The 22,543-nt window shown below is 42.1% G+C and overlaps 1 protein-coding gene across 14 annotated transcripts in view; it reads right to left on the bottom strand.

Moving 5' to 3' along the window:
* The window catches only part of mapkap1 (MAPK associated protein 1), a 101,320-nt gene that overhangs the window by 19,656 nt on the left and 59,121 nt on the right, over positions 1-22,543 (bottom strand). For all 14 annotated transcript variants that reach the window (XM_061847634.1, XM_061847637.1, XM_061847636.1 and 11 more), the window contains 3 exons: positions 19,468-19,577; positions 9,152-9,259; positions 6,859-6,999 (listed from right to left, as the gene is read on the bottom strand). In XM_061847634.1, the coding sequence (XP_061703618.1) occupies positions 6,859-6,999; positions 9,152-9,259; positions 19,468-19,577 (359 nt within the window). The remainder of the gene's footprint in view (positions 1-6,858; positions 7,000-9,151; positions 9,260-19,467; positions 19,578-22,543) is intronic.

Here is a 22,543-nt window from a genome sequence, read left to right as displayed (position 1 = left end):
CGTATGGTGTTTATTGATCATCAACGTGAACTCAGATAGTTACAAAAAATGTTAACGTTAATTATGTTGTGTAATATTTGCTCATGCAGTTATGCAAGGCACACGAACATACATTTACACCTAAAGAATCCTCAATATACCTTAAAACTGGGGTCACCAAACTTTTTGAGGGCGAGGGCTACTTTGTAAGCACCAATCGTATAAAGGGTGACATGACCTGTTTGCATTGAACTTCCAAAATAACAAAACTCCTTATATTTTACATATGTAGAATTTTTTTATATTATGAGATTATTAAAAAAAAAAATAATTGTAACGTACGATGCAAAGTTTAAAACAATTTGTGACCTGTGCTAACCTTGCCTCGTGGGCCCTTTAAGTGGACCTCACGGGCAATGATGTGCCCGCGGGGACCATGTTGATGACCCCAGCCTTAAAATATGTTTTGCATTTTTGTAGTGGGTGGGTACATCTTTGTGACTTGGTCATTCTATTTCATCCTTGCTCATTGTAAAAAAAAAAAAAAAAAAAACCATCACCCCCCCCCCCCCCATCGATTGAGAGAGGCTGGATGCTTGAAAAGTAGATCTTGGGGTAAAAAAGTCTGGGCACCCCTGACCTACAGTATTTATTGCTAATACCAATACTGATTCGACCAGGAGGATGTGAGGGTGTGTCCCAACAACGGCGCAAGGAAGAAAATAGTAGGTTCGCTGATCAAGAATTTAATGACTTAATTGCAAGAGGAAAAAAACTGTTTGAATTCATGCTGGTTCTGATTTGCATTGATTGGTAGAACCTACCCTATGGAAGGAGCTGGAAGAGCCGGTGGCCAGGATGTGGAGGTTCCAAAAGGATCCTGCCTGGTCTGGTCTTAGTTCAAGTGGCGTGCAAGTCTTCAAGGGTGCGTAGGGTGGTGCCGACAATCCGTTCAGGGGTTTTGATTGTCTGTTTCAGTTGGAGTTTGTTTTTTTTGTGGCAGCCCCAAACCAGACTGTGATGGAGGTACACAGTAACTGATTGGATGATCGCTGTATCGAACTGTCTCAGCAGCTCGTGACAGGCCATGGATCCTCAGAAGCCGCAAGAAGTACATCCTTTGCTGGGGTTTTTGAGGATGGAGTTGATGTCAGTCTCCCACTTCAGCTCCTTTGAGACTCTAGTTCCCAAGATCTTGAAGGTCTGGATGGTTGACACAAGACAGTTGGACAGCTTCACGGGCAGCTGTGGTGAAGGATGCTTAATGAAGTCCAAAATCATCCCAACAGTCTTTAGAGTGTTCACTGCCAGGTTATGTTGGCCACACCAAAGCTCCAGTCTCGCCACTTCCTGTAGATACGCAGACTCTTTGATGAGGCCGATGACTGTGGTGTCATCTGCGAACTTCAGGGGTTTGACAGTCGCGTGCCTTGAGGTGCAGTCGTTTGTGTAGGGTTAGGGTTATTTAATGGATAAAGGATCAAATCCAGGTTTAAAAGTCTTATTGTAGCCAGCTATTGCTCTCAAATTAACTTGACAACTTTTTAAACTGATTTTGTTCATTAAAATCCTTATTTGTGAAAATATACCAACTTAGACTTAATATACGGCATGTGCATAATCTTAAAACAAAACCAAAAACTTCATGTATTCATTCGGGAAAGCAAAGACATTTCTTTCTATTTGTCAGTTTAAAAAAAAAAAAAAAAAAAAAAAAAAAAACTTTACAAATGCTTACCAGTCAGTGTTTCATGTCCTCCCTTCCTGGGTCTGACTGCTCGCTGGCATCTTCATCGCCAGCTATTCCGTCTGGATTTGAACGTGTGTGCTGTTTAACTGGCTCAAATTGATAACCTTTAATGGCTTTATAAAGCTCGTATTCTTCACCATCTTCATGGGACCCTTTGGAATCATGTTCATCGCTCAAATTACCAGGAAATCCATTGTCGTTCTCACGTTGGAGTCCAACAGGAGCCATGTTTACCTCTACCACTGACGTCACTTCCCTTCTCGGGTTTTTCCCGCTGTGTGCTCCGGTATATCCGGCGAATTCAGCAATGTGCGATCATTTTTTGCCGATAATCTAAAAATAATGTTTCCTTCATAACGAATTTCAGATTCGAATTCAGCATAAAAAACTGTATGATATAAACAAAAGGTGCATTGAAGACTTTACATACCCTTTAAAGGTTGCAATGCAAGTACACTCTTAGTGTTCTGCTCAGCAACCAGGACATGGTTACTCCATTAGGCATGCATTGTTGTGTGGTGGAGGACTGGAAATCCTGAGGTTGTGTCTTGATGGTACAAAGGCTACAAGCGTCACCAGTGGAGGGCGTCAATCCAGTTGTTATGTTTATGGTTTGCTGTAGAGCAGGGCATTTGGTTTCGCTGGTGTCTAAGGCGGGCAGCTGTGTTGGCAGACTTCATGTAGTCTTTGGCGTATCAACGATATTGTTCGGAGGTTGGACTTGCTTGACTGGTGAAGTGTCATTGTGTTGACCATCCTTTGTTTTGGGCATAGTGCATTGTAGGTGGAGTCTCATGTGACAACCCCCCTCCCTCCCTTGTTCACTGTGAGCCCACTAATATATTTAAAGTGTGCTTCACAGAGGCCTGTTACACACCGAAAATAATGAAAATAAGGATGTCCAAAGTTATGGAGAAACCACAGTCAAGCTTGCGCAGCGCGCCAGAAGGAAGAAAGGAAGGTGCTCCGGTCAAGGCGAGCCACAGAAAGATCAAATCAATGATCAAATTAAGTTGTCTGGGGCTTTATGCCCGTAGCAGGGTTACACATCCAATTCTACCAATTTTGGATTCTGTTCGAGAACCAAGGAACCACTGTACCATCCTGCTTCAAACACTCAATCATCCCGGTCCCCATGAAACCTGCAATATTGAGTCTGAATGACTATAGGTCTGTCACCTGGATGTCTGTGGTCATGGAGTCATTTGAACGGCTTGTGCTCGACCACGACAAGACCGTCCCAGGTCCCCTGCTGTACCCACTGCAATGGGCTACCGAGCAAACAGGTCAGCGGATGATGAGGTGAACATGGGAGTGGACTTCACCCTAGAACACCTCGAAACTGGGGGACCTATGTGAGAATCCTTTCCGTGGACTTCAGCGGACACCATCATCCCCGAACTCCTCTCCTCCAAGCTTCTCCATATTATCTCACCTGCCATCTCGAATTGGATTTACAACTTCCGCATGGGGAGAACACAGGAGGTGAGGCTGGGGGACAAAACCTCATCCACATACACTATCAGCATCTGTGGTCATGAAATCCTTTGAACGCCTTGTGCTGGACCACCTCAAGAGTGTCACAGTCCCCAGCTGGACCCACTTCAGTTTTCCTATCGAGCTAACAACTCTGCGGATGATGCTGTCAATATGGGTCTGCGCTTCATCCTTGAACATCTTGACAGCTGGGGTACCTATGAGAGAATCCTCTTCATGGACTTCAGCTCTGCGTTTAACACCATAATCCCTGAACTCCTCTCCTCCAAACTTCTCCAGCTCAGCATCGAGCCTGCCATCTCCCAGTGGATCTACAACTTCCTGACGGGCAGGACACAGCAGGTGCGGCTGGGGGACACCACCTCATCCACGTGCACTATCAGCATCAGGGCACCCCAAGGTTGTGTCCTCTCCTCGCTGCTCTTCTCTCTCTCTACACAAATGATTGCACCTCAAGGCACCCGGCAGTCAAACTCCTGAAGTTTGCAGATGACACAACAGTCATCGGGCTCAAGAAAGATGGTGACCAGTCTGCGTATCAAGAGGATGTGGAGTGGCTGGAGTTCTGGTGTGGCCAACACAACCAGGACACAAACAGGAGGTGAATGCACTAAAGACTAGATTAATGTGGACTTTAGGAGCCATCCTTCACCACAGCTGCCTCACACGGTGTCCAACTGTATTGTGTCTACCGCTGATACCTTAACAGTAAGTTCCTCGAAATTACAGTATCACAGGACCTGAAGTGGGAGATCAACAACTCCATCCTCAAAAAGCACAGAGTGTACTTCCAGCGGCTCTTAAGGAAGCACGGGCTGCTACGAGAGCTGCTGAGACAGTTCTACACAGCAGTAATCAAATTAGTAGTGCGTACCTGCATCACGGTTTTGGTGCTGCCACAATAAAGGATAAACTCAGACTGTAACGGACAATCAAAACTTCTGAAAGGATTGTTGGTATTCCCTTTTTTTCCCTTGAGGACTTGCATGCTACCTGAACTAAGACAAGAGGAGACAAAATCCTTCAGACCCTCCACATCCTGACCACCAACTCTTCCAACTCCATCCATCGGGTATGTGCTACTGAACAATGCAAATCAAACTACCAGGCACTCCAACAGCTTGTTTCCCCCTGAAATTAACTTCTTTTAAATTAACAGCTAACTTAAAATTCAACTGCAACATGCTGCCAATTTTTTGTCTACACTTTGATGTCACATTCTGGCCAATTATTATTATTGTACAGGGGGTCCTCAGTCTACGATCCGTTCCTACACTAGCGACATAACTCGAATTTCGGCGTAAGTCGGATTTCATCGTTAAAAGTAAAAATTTATAATAACAGCAGGGATTGGCTCCAGCACTCCCATAATCCTCATGATCATATGCAGCTCAGAAAATGAATGGGAAAAAAAAACCTTGTGTGACAAAACTAAAATACATTAAAATAAAAAATAAGATACTGTACTTACCATTACTGCAAGAGGTGGATGATGAAGAACGAAGGGAGACTGTGGTTAGCTATTGCTAAGGAAGCCTGTGCAGGTACCGCTGACTCACAGTAAATTCCTTGTCAGAATAAGTGCCTTTCAGCTCTTTCAAAGTTACGAAAATACGCCGTGCCTTTTTCCTTAATCAACATTCGACTGATATTAAGCCTACGTTGATTCTGATCCTCGATCCATTACGTAAGTAATCTTTCCATCTCGGCAATGATCGAAAAAAAAATTTCTTCATGAAAAAACTTGCTTCGCGATCATTGTATCCATCGTAGGGACGAACGTCTTCACGTGCGTGCGCTAAAATATGGACTTTGTCCTGAATGATTCCCACAGTTGACCGACTGAAGCCCAAGTCTTTACAGATGTTCGTCTGTGTTACTCCTTTCTCTGATCTTTTTATGAAGTTAAGCTTCATTTCCATGGTAATTGATTTCCTTTCGTCTGGACCAGCATTGCTAAAAAAACAGCTTTCTTCTTTTGGGCCATAATGTGTAAAAATATGGGCGAAAAAGGCATGCATACTCCTGGCACAAATGGACAAACTCCGACTGCAACAATCAAAACAGCTGAATGGATTATTAGCACAACTCTACGCACTCTTGAGGATTGCAACCCGAACTAAGTCCAAAGCAGACAGGATCCTTTCGGATCCTCCACATCCTGGCCACCAGCTCTTCTCGCTTCTTCCGTCAGGAAAGTGCTACTGATCAATCCTGTTTTTTCCCTCTGGCAATTAAGTCATGAAATTCTTGATCATCAAATTTATTTTCTACCTTGTGCTTTTGTTGGGATACTCACTGACATCCTGCTGGTCCAATCAATATTAGTATTAGTAATATATTTTATAGACAATCGCATGATTTGTCACTTTAAACTCCTCCTTTTGCACAATTGTTATTGCACTATAAGGGGAACCGTGAACAGGTAAAGGGTACAAGCTTTACACAATGTGGAGTGTCGACACTTATCTCTGCGCTGTTCTAAATGAAGAAGATTTTACATTTTGCACGACAATAAGGAATTGTTCCTATAAATAGAAATCTCTTGTTCTTTGTTGTTGCTTTGTTGTTCTTGTGCTGTATGTTGTACCAGGGCAGCGCTGACTGCTGGAGAAAAATTCTGTGTGTGTTTTTACACACTTGGCCAATAAAGATGATTCTGATTCTGATCATCTCAAATTTTTGCTTGACAAGTCACTTTAAATCGTATGCAGTATATTCCTTGAAGTCTTGATGCCCTTTGCAGAATGGTCATTGCTCTATTAGGCACTGTGACTGTTCTAAATGCTCGAGGAGTCTGAATCCTTTGCACAATAGTTAAAAAAAAAAAAGTTCCATCATGACAAGATTACTAGCAGGTCTTACTGCTCTGTGACTGTTACTGCAACGTCTTTATGTCTCAATTGACTCTCTGATTTTTTTTGTCGTACAAGAGCGGGTCCAACTCCCGGAGACAAATTCCTGTTTCTGACATGGTGAATAAAGAATATGATTCTGATTTTGGGGAAAGAAAATGTATTACTTTTCAGAATGAAGCTATACTATAAAATGTGGAAAATGTAAAGCACTGTTCTGGTGCATCAAATGCTGGGAACAGATATCCCAAATCATGACAGGATTCAATTCATTTTCAGACATCACAACGGCAGGAAGAAAACATCAATTTTTATCAATTGTTTAAAATACTAAGTAAGTCCATCCATCAATCTTCTTAGCCACTTATCCTCACAAGAATCACGGAAGTGCTGGAGCCTATCCCAGCTGTCAATGGGCAGGAGGCAGGGTACACCCTGAACTGGTTGCCAGCCAATCGCAGAGCACAAAGACAAACAGTCACACTCAGATTCACACCTAGGGGCAATATGGAGTTGCATGTTTTTGGGATGTGGGAGGAAAACTGGTTTGCTGGGAGAAAACCCACGCAGGCACAGGGAGAACATGCAAACTCCACACAAGGAGGGCTGGAATTAACCCGAGTCCTCAGAACTGCGAGGCAACAATTTCTAGCTGCCCCACCGTGGCGCACTAAGAGTAGGTGAATACAAAATAGCTCTATTAAATGTCAAATTATACTTTGGAAGAAGAAATAAGATTCCCTCTATTGAGGTATGCCCGGAGGAAGTAGTTCATACCGAGTTGAACATCAGTCGTGAAACGCAGTTTGTGAATCATACTAATCTTGAATGATTTATAGTGATGGCTGCTCAGCATGTCTTGGACTGCAGTGATGTCAATGGGTGGGTCTTCCTCTGAGCTCTCCTCACCTCTTGAGCCTGGAGATTAAATAAATAACTAATAAATAAACATTTTAGTTTGCTGTATTTTCTGTCATTTAATATAGTCTTTATATCTCTTTGAGCTATACATGAATGGGTGGTGACTCAAATTAGTATGTGAGTTGGCTGAAAAAAAAAAAACAATTTTGGGATTACAATCTCAATGAATATAAGAACAACATTTTGTTTACTGTAATTATTTTTGGACAAGAGGTTCAATAATGCCATGCTGCATTTAATAAAAAAAATAAATAAAAAGTACAGTCATACCTCTACTTACGAACGTCTCTACTAACAAAATTTTTTTGTTTCGAGTTATGAAGGAAATTCAGGATACGAAAGGAAAAAATTGGTCTTATTTCCACAAAACGTAAACATCGTGTACTGCATCTTAGTTTGAAAGTGGCACGATAGAGCTGCTCTCCCATTGGCTATCACCGGAACATCTTCCTGGCATCACATTGGCTAGGAGCGACGCCAATCTTTAGCCATGATGAACTTCCCGTACCTTGGTTTATGTGGCGCGATGGAGATGCTCTACCATTGGCTATCACATAGCATCTTCCTGGTATCACATCTCTCCATTGGCTAGGGGGGACATCAATCTTTACCTGTGAAGAATTTCCTGTATCTTCATCACATTCATTGTCATATGCTAGCGCACATTCGTACTGTACAACTTCTTTGTGGATTTATTCCTCTTTTTTCACCATGGACCCCAAGAAATTGATGGCCAGTTCCAGTGAGAAGAAGACGAGAGTTGCTTTGTCCATCAAAACAAAACAAATCGTTGAGAAATATGAAAAAGGCATGTGTGTATGTACCCTCATGCTGTTGCTCCACAGGATTTTGAGACCATTGAAGTGGAGGTTAACCTGAAGTTGAGGAAATTTTTTCACTGGGAAAGGCTGAGGAGGACATCGACAGGTTGGTTCAGGAGTATCACAAGCATCTTTCAGCGTTCATGAGAACAATGAGGATCTTTCGACGGAGGCAATGCAACACATGCAAGAGCAGTTTAGGAAGGATGGTGTAGAGGAAGAGGCAGTCACTATTCCGTCAGGCAGAATAAAAGAAGCGTTGAGGAAATTCCATGATATTTCCAAATTTATTCAAAAGGATCATCCAGAAAATGTGTTAACTAATCAGGCTATCGCTCACTTCAATGACGTTTGCCTTGCACTTTTCTGCAAGATTATTAAATCTGTCACGGCAAACATCCTTGAACAGAACATTAAAAGTTAATGTTTGTTATGAGTTCATAGTTTGTGGAATTTATTAATTTTAGTGGAATTAAGTTGTGTGTGAGCCTGCTCGTCCGTCCCCCACGATGCCTTGTCACAGACACTTTTCTTTGCATCACTGCTCAACGCCATAGGTAAATGAACATAATTTTTTTTTTATTCTTTACATTGTGTACGCTTATCTTTGACCGTGGGGACGGGGGGCTTGGAAGGGATTAAGCTATTTACATGTAAAATGTGTTTCTACATCAGAAAAATTCAAGTTACAAAACAACTTCCTGAACAAATTCATTTAGTAAATAGAGGACCACGATAGGTAGAGGTCCATTTTTCTTGGAAAAGCCGACACTCACAGTTCATTTTTCTCTTTTTTGACAAAGACATTTCGATGATGAGAGTGTCATGGCCATATTAAAAGCAGATAAAATTCCAGATAGGGAAAAATGCCAAACACAGATCCAGAAGCCATGTTGCTTCTACCTGCTGTTAGTTTGTGGCAGTGTCGTGTGACATGTTGTCTACTCCGACTAAGACAGCAGCTAAATCAGGAACTGCACATTTTTTTCTAATTTAAAAAATTTACAAGGTAATGTAATGTTTATCCTGCGGGCCGGACGGAACCCCCAGTTCCGGCCCACAGGTTGTACATTTGACATCCTTGGGTTAGAGCATTGGCTTCACAGTTTTGTAGACCAGGGTTAAAATCCCGGCCCCACCTGTATGGAGTTTGCATATTCTTTCGTAAGTAGAGGTACCGCTGTATTACCTGATTCTTAGCTTTTGTTTTCAGATAATGCTATTTGGAGTTACGACACAGTTTCTGTGCATGTACTCAGTTTATACCTTAAAGTCCTCTCCAACATTGCTGTGGATTTAGTTATCATCAAGATACGGGAAAGACTTACTGTTTTCTCTCACAAGGCAAAACTCCAGAGTGCTCTGGCTCTCTAATGTGGAATCCAGGTCAACTGCAACATTGGGATCTGTTTGCTTTTCCAAACGATACAGAGGCCCTGTGAGAGAATGACATTTAAACCACATTATTGATTGTCAGGCAAAAAAGAACACTATATTATCTAATGGTAAGATTCACGTAAGACCCATGTGATGTGTTTTGGTGTTTACTAATTGTATGTACGTGTAGAGGTGTGTGTGCGCACTTGACACATGCACACACATTTGACAATAATGTGGATGGTTACTGTAAGACGTTGCTATTTGTCAATGCATTCATTGAAGACTTGCTCAACTTGTGTCTATACCTGTACAGTGGGGTAACTTGTATGTAAGTATCTCTGACGATAACTTCCTTCTGCAAAGCTAATATTTTAAATGTTACTGGAGGAATAATTGTGATCATAATTATCATACATCTGCTTCCAATAAAAAAATGCCATGCTCTGCTCTAGATAACGTGGCAGCCTCCTAGCAGGAGATAGCAAGAACAAAAACATCTAATCCTCAGAACTGTAAGAACTGCTGCCTGTTAAAGAAATGATGACCACACATGTATTCAGCAATCTTCCACACATGCACACGCACATGAACAAACATGTACACCTTGTTTCAAACTGTTTTGCTTGTCGTCTCCTTTTTGTAAGATCCATGTAAATAAGGGGCGTCTTAAAACTAAATAAATAGAGGTGCTGAGGAGAGGATAATCAGAGAGTGCAGTGGTAAATTGTACGAGACAGTCCCTCTCCTCTCTCCTCGCAAGACTTGAACTGGTGTCTTTGCTTCCTTTTTTGTCCTGTTTAATGAATGTCTGATTGGTGAACCTGACATTTACTTGTTCCTTCGAGCCGGATCTCAAGATACCCGAGGTTTCCAGGGGCTGAGTTGACGTCCAGGCAAAGACCGTGGCCAAGGCACTTGAGACCCTTTCCGGGACTGGGCCTCGACTTTGCATCTGAAGGCTGAGGGTTGACGAGAAGCCGAAGGAAGTAAAGGCATCTCTAGTGAGTAGGAAACTCCCACACTCATGAGGAATGAGTGAATGTGCATCTGGGTGATTGCGGCAGAACCAAACCTCGAGAATACTAGTCCCTATCGAGTAGACTAGTCTATAAAACTGAGAAAAGGGCAAGGTGTGTCCTGTACGTAAGCTCCGTGAAACGTGTGCATGTGAAAAAGTGTGAGTGGAGGTTCGCTACCTCATTTTAACAGGAAATTGAGTGACAACTGTTAGAGGATGCAGAGTTAAGAATTCTCCCCCACTTGTGGTAGAAGCTTGAGAATTACCTCAAACAGAACGTAATAGTGTAAGGACAAGAAGTTTGTAGAAAGTCAATGTCCTACTAAAATAAAACATCTTAATTTGTGGATAACACAATATGACTTTGCTGGCCAGCTCAACATACACACAAAAATATATATAGTGAACCTGCAGGATAAAATAAGAGAAACACACACACACACAAAAAAAAACCAACAACAAAAAAAAAGCTGGATTCAAGATGATGTGAAAACGGCCATAAAAGGTATCACATCTCATAAAGTTTATGAAACATAATTCGTCCAGGGAACGCAAGACTTGAGAAAATCTTACCACTTAAATGAACAACCACAAAATGACGGAGGAAATGACTCATTGCATGTGACTATGTAGTATAAGATACCGTAAACTTATAAAAGCCCACACCAGACAAAATCATGATTATCTGCACTCAGATGGTATATCAGTCGTGGTGGCAGGAACAAGACTGACTGACAAACTACATGCACTACACAAGGAATGGACACCACCACACACGTCATTACAACAGGAGTGGAAGAGTTTGGGACAATTTGTTTTGGTAGTACGAAATATGTTCCTGATTGGACAGAAAAAGAACCAGATTTGGATTGGGACGACTGAACTGTACAGACAATATCTTATTGGACAGTCTTAAACAATCTGAGACCAGATGCTGCAGTATTCACGGTGGTATCATAATCTACACAGACAATACTGGAAAAATAGAGGAATAGCGACAACTACAGGGAACACAGTAACACAGTGGAGGCCCTGTAGCTCAGTGGAGGCCCTGTAGCTCAGTGGTTAGAGCACTGGTTTGGTAAACCAGGGGTTGTGGGTTCATATCCCACTGGGGCCTCCACTCCCTGAGAAGGGTTGTGTGAGGAAGGGCATCCGGCATAAAAATTGTGCCTAACACATATGTGCATTCATCTGAGATGACACGCTGTGGCGACCCCGAATGGGACAAACTGAAAGAAACTTACTTACTTACAGGGAACACAGTAACACATGGAGAGCGACTACAAAATTTGCTCATTCAATTACCAAAAGAAATAGCCATATGTAAATGTGCAGTACACACATCATAGAAAGAATCATTAGGAAATGGATTTACAGATAAAACAGCAAAAGAAGCAGCAGCCAAAACCTTTATGGGATTAGCTGACCATGGAACAAATGAAGACATCCTTTGAGATGATGTGTTAAACAAAATGCAACAAAAAGGCTTACCAGCAGAGCTAAAAATGTGGAAAAAATAAGGTACTATATAACAAAATGGGAATTATGTGAGCACAGATACAAAAAAAATTCTACCAAAAACATTATTTAAGTGGCCGGCAATCTTGAGCCATGGGAAGTTTCAGGTCTCAACAGGGGGAATAGTAGCCCTAGTACAAAGGCATTACATGATCCATGAATTTAACTTATATGCAAAAAAAAAAAAAAAAAAATTGTAGGGCTTGTTTGATCTGTGTGCGACATAATCCACAAGAGAATGTGCATCCAAAATGTGGTCAGTTTCCTGAAGCTACACATGCATTCATCGCTCCACTATTTTCTTAGCCCCTTTCCTCACAAGGGTTGCGGGCAGGGCTGGAGCCTATCCCAGCTGTCAACGGGCAGGAGGCAAGGTACACCCTGACCTGGTTGCCAGCCAATTGACCCCTCCGTGGATGTTGGACAATCCGCGTCACTGACCAATCAGAGGCCAGAAATCTGCATAATCTCAGACTCAAATCTCAGACAACGCTGGCTGGATGATCCAGGATAGCTTCTGTTGTAGTTTTATCGCGTATTTGGGTTCTTTAACAATAGATATGGTTAAGAGGTGTAGTCACGGACTTTATAATAGTGACGACAGGTATCCTGAAAGGCTAGTTGGTGGAGTTCAATTCGTACCCTTTCCAAAACCGAAGACCCAGTACGAAAAATGTCTTTGATGGATCAAACTTTGTGTAAGACCGCATCATCAACTGAATCCATCTAAAATCAACCAGAACAGAAGACCGAGTACGAAAAATGTCTTTGATGGATAAAACTTTGAGGAAGACCGCATGATCAACTGAATCCATCAACCGGAACAGATATGTTTGCACGAAGGTAAGCCCTATATTTGATTTTCAATACATGTCTCATATAAATGAATTAGCAGTTCTTTGCTTGCATAATATAGCTACGTGTGAATGATTGTCACACATGATCTGTGTTGAGCGATATTTTGCGATGATCTGACTGCACAAACGTGTCTTTGTTCGGCGGCTCGCAAGCTAAGATAAACCGGACTTTGTTAGCCCGAAGGTATGCCCTATATTTGATTTTCAATACATGTCTCATATAAATGAATTAGCAGTTCTTCGCTAGCATAATATAGCTACGTGTGAATGATTGTGACACTTGATCTGTGTTGAGCGATATTTTGCGATGATCTGACTGCACAAACGTGTCCCATTGTTCGCAACTAATTAGCTAAGCTAAACCGGACTAGCAGTCCTAAAAGCCTTCGACGTGCACCGAGACACCAAGACTGAAGGAAGGATGTTTGAGGACACTAAAGTAGTGATTGTTGTACTCAGTCGGGACTTGCGTAGGTTCGGCACTAATTCAAGAGTAATTATTGAGGTGAGCGCGTGATGTTACACAAAGAAAACGAGAGAAAAAACTCGTAAATCAAGCCTAGCCTTCTTTTCCTTCATACGGTGGTTCACAAACGGCTATACGGATACATATGCAGATTCTGCACAGAAGTGTGATATGTAACACGAAAATAGGAAACTGTCAATGACGAATTCGTCTTTGGGTTATAATATATTATGTAGCTTCTCGTTCTTCCTCTGACTCTGGAAAGATCTCGCGCTAATAATGGTTTCTCCGTCGATATCCATGTAAATACCATTGAAATACCCCTCGCTGAAATACTTGAAGCCCTGCTGTATGCTTTTCAACGATATTTCACTGTTAGCTAAGAATGCGAGTGAGAAATCAGCCGGTAAATCGGACAGTTTCGCTCTATTCCTTTCTTGCTGTGCCGATATTTTTCCTAATTGTTTGTCTGACGTCAGCGCACGTGGCGTGACGTCACTTCAGGGGGCATAGTTAAGTGCCCTGAACGGAGGGGTCAATTGCATGTCACATGGAGACAAACAGCCGCACAAACGATCACACGTTGGGGCAATTTGGACACAATGGTAGATTTAGTCTAACTATACGTACATTATAACCAAGTAAGGGTCTCATTCCATTCAAAACACTGTTTGGGAGACCATACAAATTACCATTATTTTCCACACAATGAGAGATAGACGAATGATGAAGGGGAAAAAAAAGACACAAGTGGGTCCCTTTCAGGAGTTATCAACAACCCCAAACAGCTTTAAAAAATTCAAAAAGGGGTACTTGAGTGCATTTGTTGATTGTAGGAAAGTTATTGCTTTTGAAACTATTGTTAACACAAACAAAACTAATTTGTTTTTATTGGCCACTTGTAAGCTAGCTCCACTCAAGGTCCCACCCCAAAAAAATAAATAATATAAAATAAAAACAAAACAAATTGGATTACTACATTAAAAAAGTGTCCAAAAGATTGTGTTGTTTGCACAGATCCAGAGATAATACCAATGCTATTAATTGATAACGAATGCAAAAAAAAAAAAAAAGTTGGGGGATTCTGTGTATCCATTAACTTCTTTTGAAAAACAAAAAAACATTGTTTTCTAATGGTTTTCTAATATCAATTTGATAGGACTAGAAACAAATTGGGAATTTTATCAGCATTGATGTGTAAAGCCATTTTTGTGCCATTGTCATGGTGCTGTGGCAGTAACTGTCTTTTGGATTTTTTTTTTACGCCGGATGCCTTTCCTGACGCAACCCTTCTGCATTTATTCAGAGAGAGAGAGCTGGAGCCAATCCCAGCTAACTTGGGGCAGCGGCAGACTATACCCCGAACTGGTCGCCAGCCAGTCGCAGTGCAGATGTCGACACCATCACTGAGCGGGAATTGATCCCACGCTGCCTTCACTCGAAATGGCCCTCTGAGGGAAACCCGAACTACAACGTGGCCCGGAAGAGAAATGAGTTTGACATCCCTGCACTACGCCATCAGAAAAAAAAAAAAAAAGTAACAAGTTACTGTGCTTTAATAACTTTATTACTGCCTTTTGTCTATTCATCGTATGTCTGTTTATGAATTAACATCTACTGTACATGCAGTTTTACCCGAACACTGGCATAGACTGAGCAAGAGCTGAATGACATGGACAAAATAGCAGAAAGAAACACGTGGATACACCTTACACACTGTAAAAGGTCATCTCAGCTGAGTCACCCAAGGGGAAAGGTGAGCAAAGACCAGCACACGGTGGGTGCAGATTTATAGTATCTGAAAATACCTGAAGGCTGGTGAAGATTTAAAAGACACTTGACTCATTTAGGGGTGACTTGGTCGACATGACTTCAAAATGGCGAAATAATATGATAGCATGTTGGGCTGCAACATTGACTACTCTAGCTCCTTGAGCCTACCCAGTGCCTCCTCTTTGTTGCTGAGAGGTGCCAAAGTGGCTCTCTTGTCCTTTGCTCTGCCTCTTAGTGCATTGGCCTCAGTGATAAACCTCAGATTCCTCTTTTCTTCTGCCTCCTCACACAGCCTGTCAGCCTTCTCAATAACCGTTGATATGTCAGTCTCTCTTATGCTTTTTTGGCTTTGAGGCAATAGAGATAAAAAGTGGGCAGCGATGCCAAATGTAGCCAGGTACAAACTCTTCCTTTCCCCACAGTGGTAGTTTTTAGCAATGTCACTGTCTGGGAACATGACTGCAAACACTTTTGAATTATTTTCACAAGATTTGTAAATGTAATGGCTGCAGATCACTTTTAAAGTCCACGCGATCTCTGCCTTTAACGAGTCCGTCTTCGTGTATTGAACTACGTTCATAAAGCCTGACTTCTGTAGGTGCACATTAGGGATCGCAACCGGTTACAAATAACCGGTTATAACCGGTTTTTCTAAAACCGAAACCGTAGCCGGACTTTCGAAATCGGTTAAAATTTCCAATCATTCCTTCCGGTTCCGGTACTCCACGTTGCGCTATTTTTTCAACATCATTCCACTTTTTTCAAGTTTCGCTGTTAGAGTAAAGTTCGACTCAAAAGAACATTCAGTTAAATCAAAGAAACATCAAACATGGCATCAAGCTCCAAAGTATGGGACTAAACTTGTTTTATTGGCAGACATCAAAACACTACTCTCATAACGGGGGGAACTCTGAACTCGTCACTCCGGAAGAGCAACAACAAAAACAGTCCGTGCGGAACCCCGCACCTCAACTCGAGGTCCCGCGGGTGAATTATGTAAACGCCACTATGGTACTGTTTTTTTGCTACAGCTGTTCGGTTAAAACCGGTTATGAAAGTCAGCGTTTTTTTGCAATCCCTAGTGCGCATGCACTCCTAGTACCACTGCCTGAAGTTGATGCTTCACTATCTTGATATTTTAGAAACAGATTCATACCAACGGAAAATGAGAGAGTCTTCGCCAAATCAGCGTGTCTCCTGTTTTTCCGCTGCGAATCCAGCGCTTTGATGCCCATCTTTTCAAGCTGGTAACTCTGTTTGCACAGATGGCAGAAAAACTTGTGCCGATCTTTTGGATCTCGACGAACCCAGCTCCCAAACTCCTTAGTTTCAACCCAAGCTTCTTGAAAAATGCACTTCCCCATGATACAAGTTGGATCGATGAAAGAACTACGCTACGTCGTAACGAAGACGAAGTGAAATGCCTACTCACGGAAACAAACAATGGAATATCGACAAGATGGCAACTAGTTGTCAACACGGTGACTTCCGTTGACAATTTCCGGCTGATTTGGACACCAGACGGATTGCTATTTTTTTTTTTTAAATAAAAGATTAATTTATTTTTTAGGGAGAATTTGGGCGGTAGAGGTCCTCCCTTTGATATTTTTTTTAAATTAAGGCCTTTTTAGGGGCTTAACCGGTTTTCGCGGATTTTAAGGACTTTTAGGAGCCCCTAAATGCACCTTCGAAAATTTAGGGGTTTTTAGGGACTTTTAGGGCCGCGTGCCTGGTGGATGTTGTTGTATTCCCTGCATAAATGCATTACTTAAACAACTTATAACCACTGCTATTGCCCCGACAAATTCAAAATTGGCACAAATATATCCACTATTGGCACAACAGAGTAATGACAGTGATATTCTTTACCACGATGATGATGTTATGACTTCTCTTCCAGACCTCTTCTCTGATCCAGAAGAGTACAAGTAATTAGTGCTATATTTCCCTCCGAGTGTAAGCCGAAAGGGTGATCTATTAGATTTAAGGATTTGAGCAAATGTAGGATAAACAGCCTTTTTTCTGCAATCCGCGATCCACAAAGCTCACGCAACTTCCATTCGAACAATCCTCTTATGTCGCAGAGTCACTATACGTTTCACTTCCTCAATAAAGCAGTTTTATGGATTTTATGTAGGGCACTGTGGATTCATGCACGCCATCATGGGGCGCCACAAAAGCATCACTCCTTTGATATCCAAAATGTGTATTTTTCACTGATTGTCATCATCTTCCCTCTTCCTCTTGGGCACTTCGGCGGAAGCTTTTACATTACCACAGCACTTCGGTGGCATTGTGAATCAAGCCATAATGGCGTGGCGCAAAAGCGTAAATTCTGCCGTCTTTGATCATATCGAAAACTTTTACTTTTTCTCTGATCCTCATCATTTTCCTCTTCCTCTTGGGCACTTCTGCGGAAGGTTTCACATCAGCACAGTGCTATGGTGGCATTCTTAACATGAGAAGTTATTGTGCAGACAGTCAAATGCATAGAAAATGATGTAAAGAAAGGACACATGAGAGGGTGGGATGGAAGTTGCTGGGTGAGACTATCATGATGCGCAAGCCAATTCGTTCACAAGATAAATCCACCATACTCTCATTAGTCGTTGTCGCGCTGTGGACCGATCACGCGCCTTGTCTCAATACATGTTCCCGCAATACGCAAATATGGCTAGATTTTTCCAAGGGTGTTTTTTGGAGTGGGGGTGGGGAAAAAAAAAAGCAAAACACTGAAGCCGCAAAAAGTGTAGCGGGCCGCATGTCATAGATTTCTTAAGAGAAGCTGCGTGCCAGTGAAAATTTGAACACGAGCCGCAATTGGCCCCCAGGTCAGATTCAAGACATGCCTGATATAGGGTCATACTCTCCTGTGTGTGTAAGGCAGAAAAAGAGTGAAACGGTACGCATTTCTGGCTGCATTCTCTCGTCAATTGAAACTTGTCATTCACGCATTGTGGAGCAACCCTGAAATGCTGGCACTGTTAAATCTGGATGTGATGCAAATTATGAACATTTTTCCTTGAATGCAAGTACCTTACCTTTTCCACACGGCAGAAGATGTTGTTAGTCTAGCACCTCGTGAAGGTGAAACATCATATTGGACGTTTTGATTCAGAAGTAGAATCATCTCAATCAACTTAAGAACGTACAAGGTAAAGAACAGCTGGTGCTACACCTGTATGTGCACATCCTTCTGTTTAAAGATTTGCCTGTTTGACAAAACTATGAAGCACTCTTCCTTGTGCTGTTGAGAATCATGTCTACTTTTTCAAAGGCTGACTATTCTGCTAAAAAGGGGAAATGTGTGTCTGTGATTGCATCTCTACTGACAGTTCAGCCAGCGTTTGCAAGATTTTTTAGTCATCCAAAAACAAATCAAGGTGTTCTTGACAGCCTTCAGGGTAGATGCAGAAGTAGAAGAGAATCTGCAGTTAGAACTGATTGAAATGTAATGTGACGATTCTCTGAAGAGTAAACACTCGCTTGTCTCCCTCCCTCACTTCTATCAGAGTTTGGATGGTGCCAAGTTTCCTCTGATGAGATGCCAAGCAAAAAGAATGATGAGCCTGTTTGGCTCAACCTTCACATGAACAAACATTTTCTTTGTTAAATCAGAAAAAAAGCAGACCGAAGACCAAAATGAGTGATAGCCATCTCTGTAAAGTCCTTTTTGTTTCAACCACCAAAGTTTTTCCCTACATGTCAACCACACTTTAATTCAAAGGACAGCATCACGACTCGAACAGTGTGCTATGTTACATTATCGGCGAATTAGAAATACACAGTAACACAGCTCCAGTCATGACACACAAAGTCTGGTGGATTTGATTAGGTGCTTTTAGCTTCTTCAAGTGTGTCGCCTGTCATGTAAATTCATATCTATGAAGTGTTATGTCTACAAGAGCCAAAATGATCAGCGCAATACATCAGGCAGAGCACACAAGTTATGATGCATATGGCAGAAATCTTTTCTTTAATTTTTTGGATTCAAAGAAGTTTTGGGTTGAATGACTGTATGTTTACAAGTTTAAATAAACAGATTCATAAAATCATTTATGAATTCTTTTAAACTTTCAATCATACACTAATACAATTTGTTTATTCCATATTTTTCATTTTGAAAAAAGTGGTACAAAACTATTATTTATATTTTTTTTAAATGACTGCATTATTGCTAGATGGACAGCATAATAGATGTATACATAAATGTAATATCTATTATCTATTCATTGACTTATAGTTAAGTTAGATTTTATTTTTCTGTATGTGACCCTCAATAAAAATAAAAAAAAATTGGAAACCCCTGCTCTAACGCAACCAGCTAAGGCAGACGGCCTGCCCACACTGAGTCTTACATCTGTTTGAGGTTTCTCCCCAAGAAAGACTTTTTCCTTGCTGCCGTCACCTAGTGCTTCCTCATGATGGGTTCACTTGGTCTTTTAATGTGTGTGTGTGTTTTTTTTTTTTTTTTAAATCTGCTAAGTGCAGCACTGACAACTTCAGTTCTGATTAGGGGCTATATAAATAAAATTATATTGAAACTGAACTGGAAACAAACAAAATAAATAAAGACTACTTTCATAGTTGCAAGCTTTCATAGCATTGTAGCTTAACTGGTTTAATTACCTGATCCTTTCTGTGATCCCTTCCTCTTCTTTAGTGCTTTCTGAAGAATTTCCTTCATGGTTACTTTCAGACTGTCCACAGGGATTAAAGAAAAACCCTGAGCAGCATTTCTAAAATGGAAAGGGAAGGTTATGGAGATTTCTGTATGTTTCCCTTTGTCATCCAGCCATCTATCCATCCATCCATTTTCTGAGCCGCTTATCCTCATGAGGTTCAGGGGAGTGCTGGAGCCAATCCCGGCTATCATCGGGCAGGAGGCAGGGTACACCCTGAATTGGTTGAAAACCCATCACTGGGCACATGGAGACAGACAACAGTTGCACACACGATCACATTTAAGGGCAAATTAGAGTCTTCAATTAATGCATGTTTTAGGGATTTGGGAGGAAAATGGAGTTCCTGGAGAAAAGCCACGCAGGCACGGGGGAAAATGCAAAATCCACACAGCCTGTGAGGCCAACGCTCTATAGCTGGGCCACTGTCTTTCAGACAAGAAATTAAAAATTATAGCTGTACAGCGTTGGCCTCACACTTCTGAGGACGGGGATTCGAATCCCAGCCCCGCCTGTATGGCATTTGCATGTTTTTCCCATGCCTGTGTGGGTTTTCTCCGGGCACTCCGGTTTCCTCCCACATAATGTGTGTTAATTGGAAACTATAAATTTCCCCTAGGTCTGATTGTGAGGGTGACTGCTGTCTGTCTCTATGTCTCCTGCGATTGGCTGGCAACCAGTTCAGGGTGTACCCTGCCCTGTGCCCGATGGCAGCCAGGATAGGCTTCAGCACTACCACAACCCTCATGAGCATAAGCAGCTCAGAAAATGGATGGATGGATAATAAAGTGGACCCCCACACAAGCAGTTCGGTACCTGCGAATTCACCTATCCGCGGGTAATTTTTTGTTTTTCTTTTCAAGTTGCATTTTTGGGGGGTAAGCAACCTCAAAAACACTTAGTGGTCTGCTTATTCCAGAATTTAGACTTTTTTCCCCCAGTGCAATTACAATGAATAACTTGCAGATTTTCACTATTTGCCACACAAATAGTAGTGGTTTACTGTCCACTCATTTAACACTTTCCATATCACACAACACTACATTACAGACTTAGGTTCGCTGACTACGATCATGATTCAAATCAATCATACCATATTTTCAAGACGATAATTCGCTCCGGAGTTTAGGTCGGACTCGCCAAAAAAAATGGATTATAAAGAAGGAAAAAAACATATATAAGTCGCACTAGAGCATAAGTTGCATTTTTGGGGGAAAATTTATTTGATAAAACCCAACACTAAGGACAGACATTTCATCTTGAAATGCAATTTAAAATGAAAAAAATTTCGAGAGAAGAGGCTAAATCGATGTTTGGTACTGGTAACGTTACATGCGTAATTGTCACGTCATGTTACATGTGACATGTCACATGACGCATGTTACCCAAGATGGCGCCTACCAGTGTGGCAGCCTTCGGCACATTCTCCCTGGTACTGTTTAGGTCTGGTGTTTTTCGGGCATCTTGGGACTCAAGTACACAAGAGAGGACTTGCTAACCATCAGAGAGCCTTCTCCGGACTTTTTTCAACAATTGTCGCCAATTCACTGAATCTTTTTCTGGAGTTACTCGTCAGCGCGCTTTTCAAAGACTCGCAACAATGGCGATGAAGAGTGACGCGAGCGAGGACACAAGTTCGCCTGCGAAAGAGGGGACATCGACTAATGCTTCTGTCGATCCATCTCGCAGGGCCAGTCTGACACAATGTGGACGGTTTGTGAGAACGTCTTTAATCCAGCAGCAGATGGAAGGAGATAGTCCAAGGAGGGAGAGTTTGTCAACCAAAATGCCTGGGATGATGGTATTAAAGGCTGAGCTAAAGTCTATGAAAATTATCCTGGCGTAGTTCCCTTGGCATTCTAGGTGGCTCAGTGCAGTCTGGAGAGCTATTCCGATAGCATCCTCGGTGGGCCGGTTTCCTCTGTAGACAAACTGGTAGGGGTCAAGTGAGGGAGGAAGCGAGCCCCTTCTGTGGCATGCAACCATCCTCTGAACGCACTTCATGATCACAGGTGTGAGTGCAACAGGCCTGTAATCATTAAGACTGTCAATGGCTGATTTTTGGGGGATCCCCTTGATCGTTGCAGATTTCAGGCAGGAGGGAATGCTTGATTGTTGCAGGGAGTTGTTGAAGATTTTTGTGAAAACACGTCAGGTGATCAGCACAGGCTTTCAGTAGCTTCCCCGGCACTACGTTTGGGCCAGTAGCTTTCCTGGTTTTTGCAATCCTGAGCACACCTCTCACTTCATGTTGTTTAAGTGTCAGTGTGCTGCTGATGGGAGGTGATTGTGATGAGCTTGGATTTAAAGGAAGACTCTCCTCAGAATTCATATGTACAATAAAGCCTCCAATGTGAAGTAATATTATTACATATATTTTGAACATATTTGAAATCCAAGCAAAATCTGGATAGGTGCCAGCTTTCAAAGCCAAACCTAAAGATACATCCTTGTCCCCGCCCCTGACGTCGCCGGTGGTTAGCATTACAGACTATTCGTTCTAGCTAAGCCAAGAAGCCGACTTGTTCTGCACCAAAACTGAGAAAACACACCCAGATTTGTCCTCCTTTCGCCTGCTGTGGCGTCAACCTGACAGGATAAAGCTGTGGCTGTCACAAGTTGAGGCTCATTTATCAGCGGGGAAATTTGCACGCATTTAATCATTACTGGTTATTAGCTGTTAAATTATAGCCGCTTGTGCTGGTACGGCAAAGCAACAACATACTTTACGAGGGTGGCGCAGTTGTTCAATTCCGGACCTCTGTGGGTGGAGTTTGCATGTTCTCTCCGTGTCTGCATGTGTGTAAACTTGCCTCCTGCCTGTTGACAGCTGGGATAGGCTCCAGTACACCTTCGACCATCGTGCGGCCAAGAAATTGGATGGATGGATATATACATGTAACACTACCCGTTTACTATGCAACAGCCCACCCCCCACCCTCGCCGCCAGTGTATCGCGAGAACCTTTGCTGCTTGAAAAGTACAACTTGGTGTTAAAAAAAAAAGTCTGGCCACCTGCTACA

This window comes from Syngnathoides biaculeatus, chromosome 17 (genome assembly GCF_019802595.1).
Source record: "Syngnathoides biaculeatus isolate LvHL_M chromosome 17, ASM1980259v1, whole genome shotgun sequence".
NCBI classification, from domain to species: domain Eukaryota; kingdom Metazoa; phylum Chordata; class Actinopteri; order Syngnathiformes; family Syngnathidae; genus Syngnathoides; species Syngnathoides biaculeatus.
The sequence above is the reverse complement of the archived record's forward strand: the minus strand, read 5'-3'. Positions and strand labels throughout refer to the sequence as shown.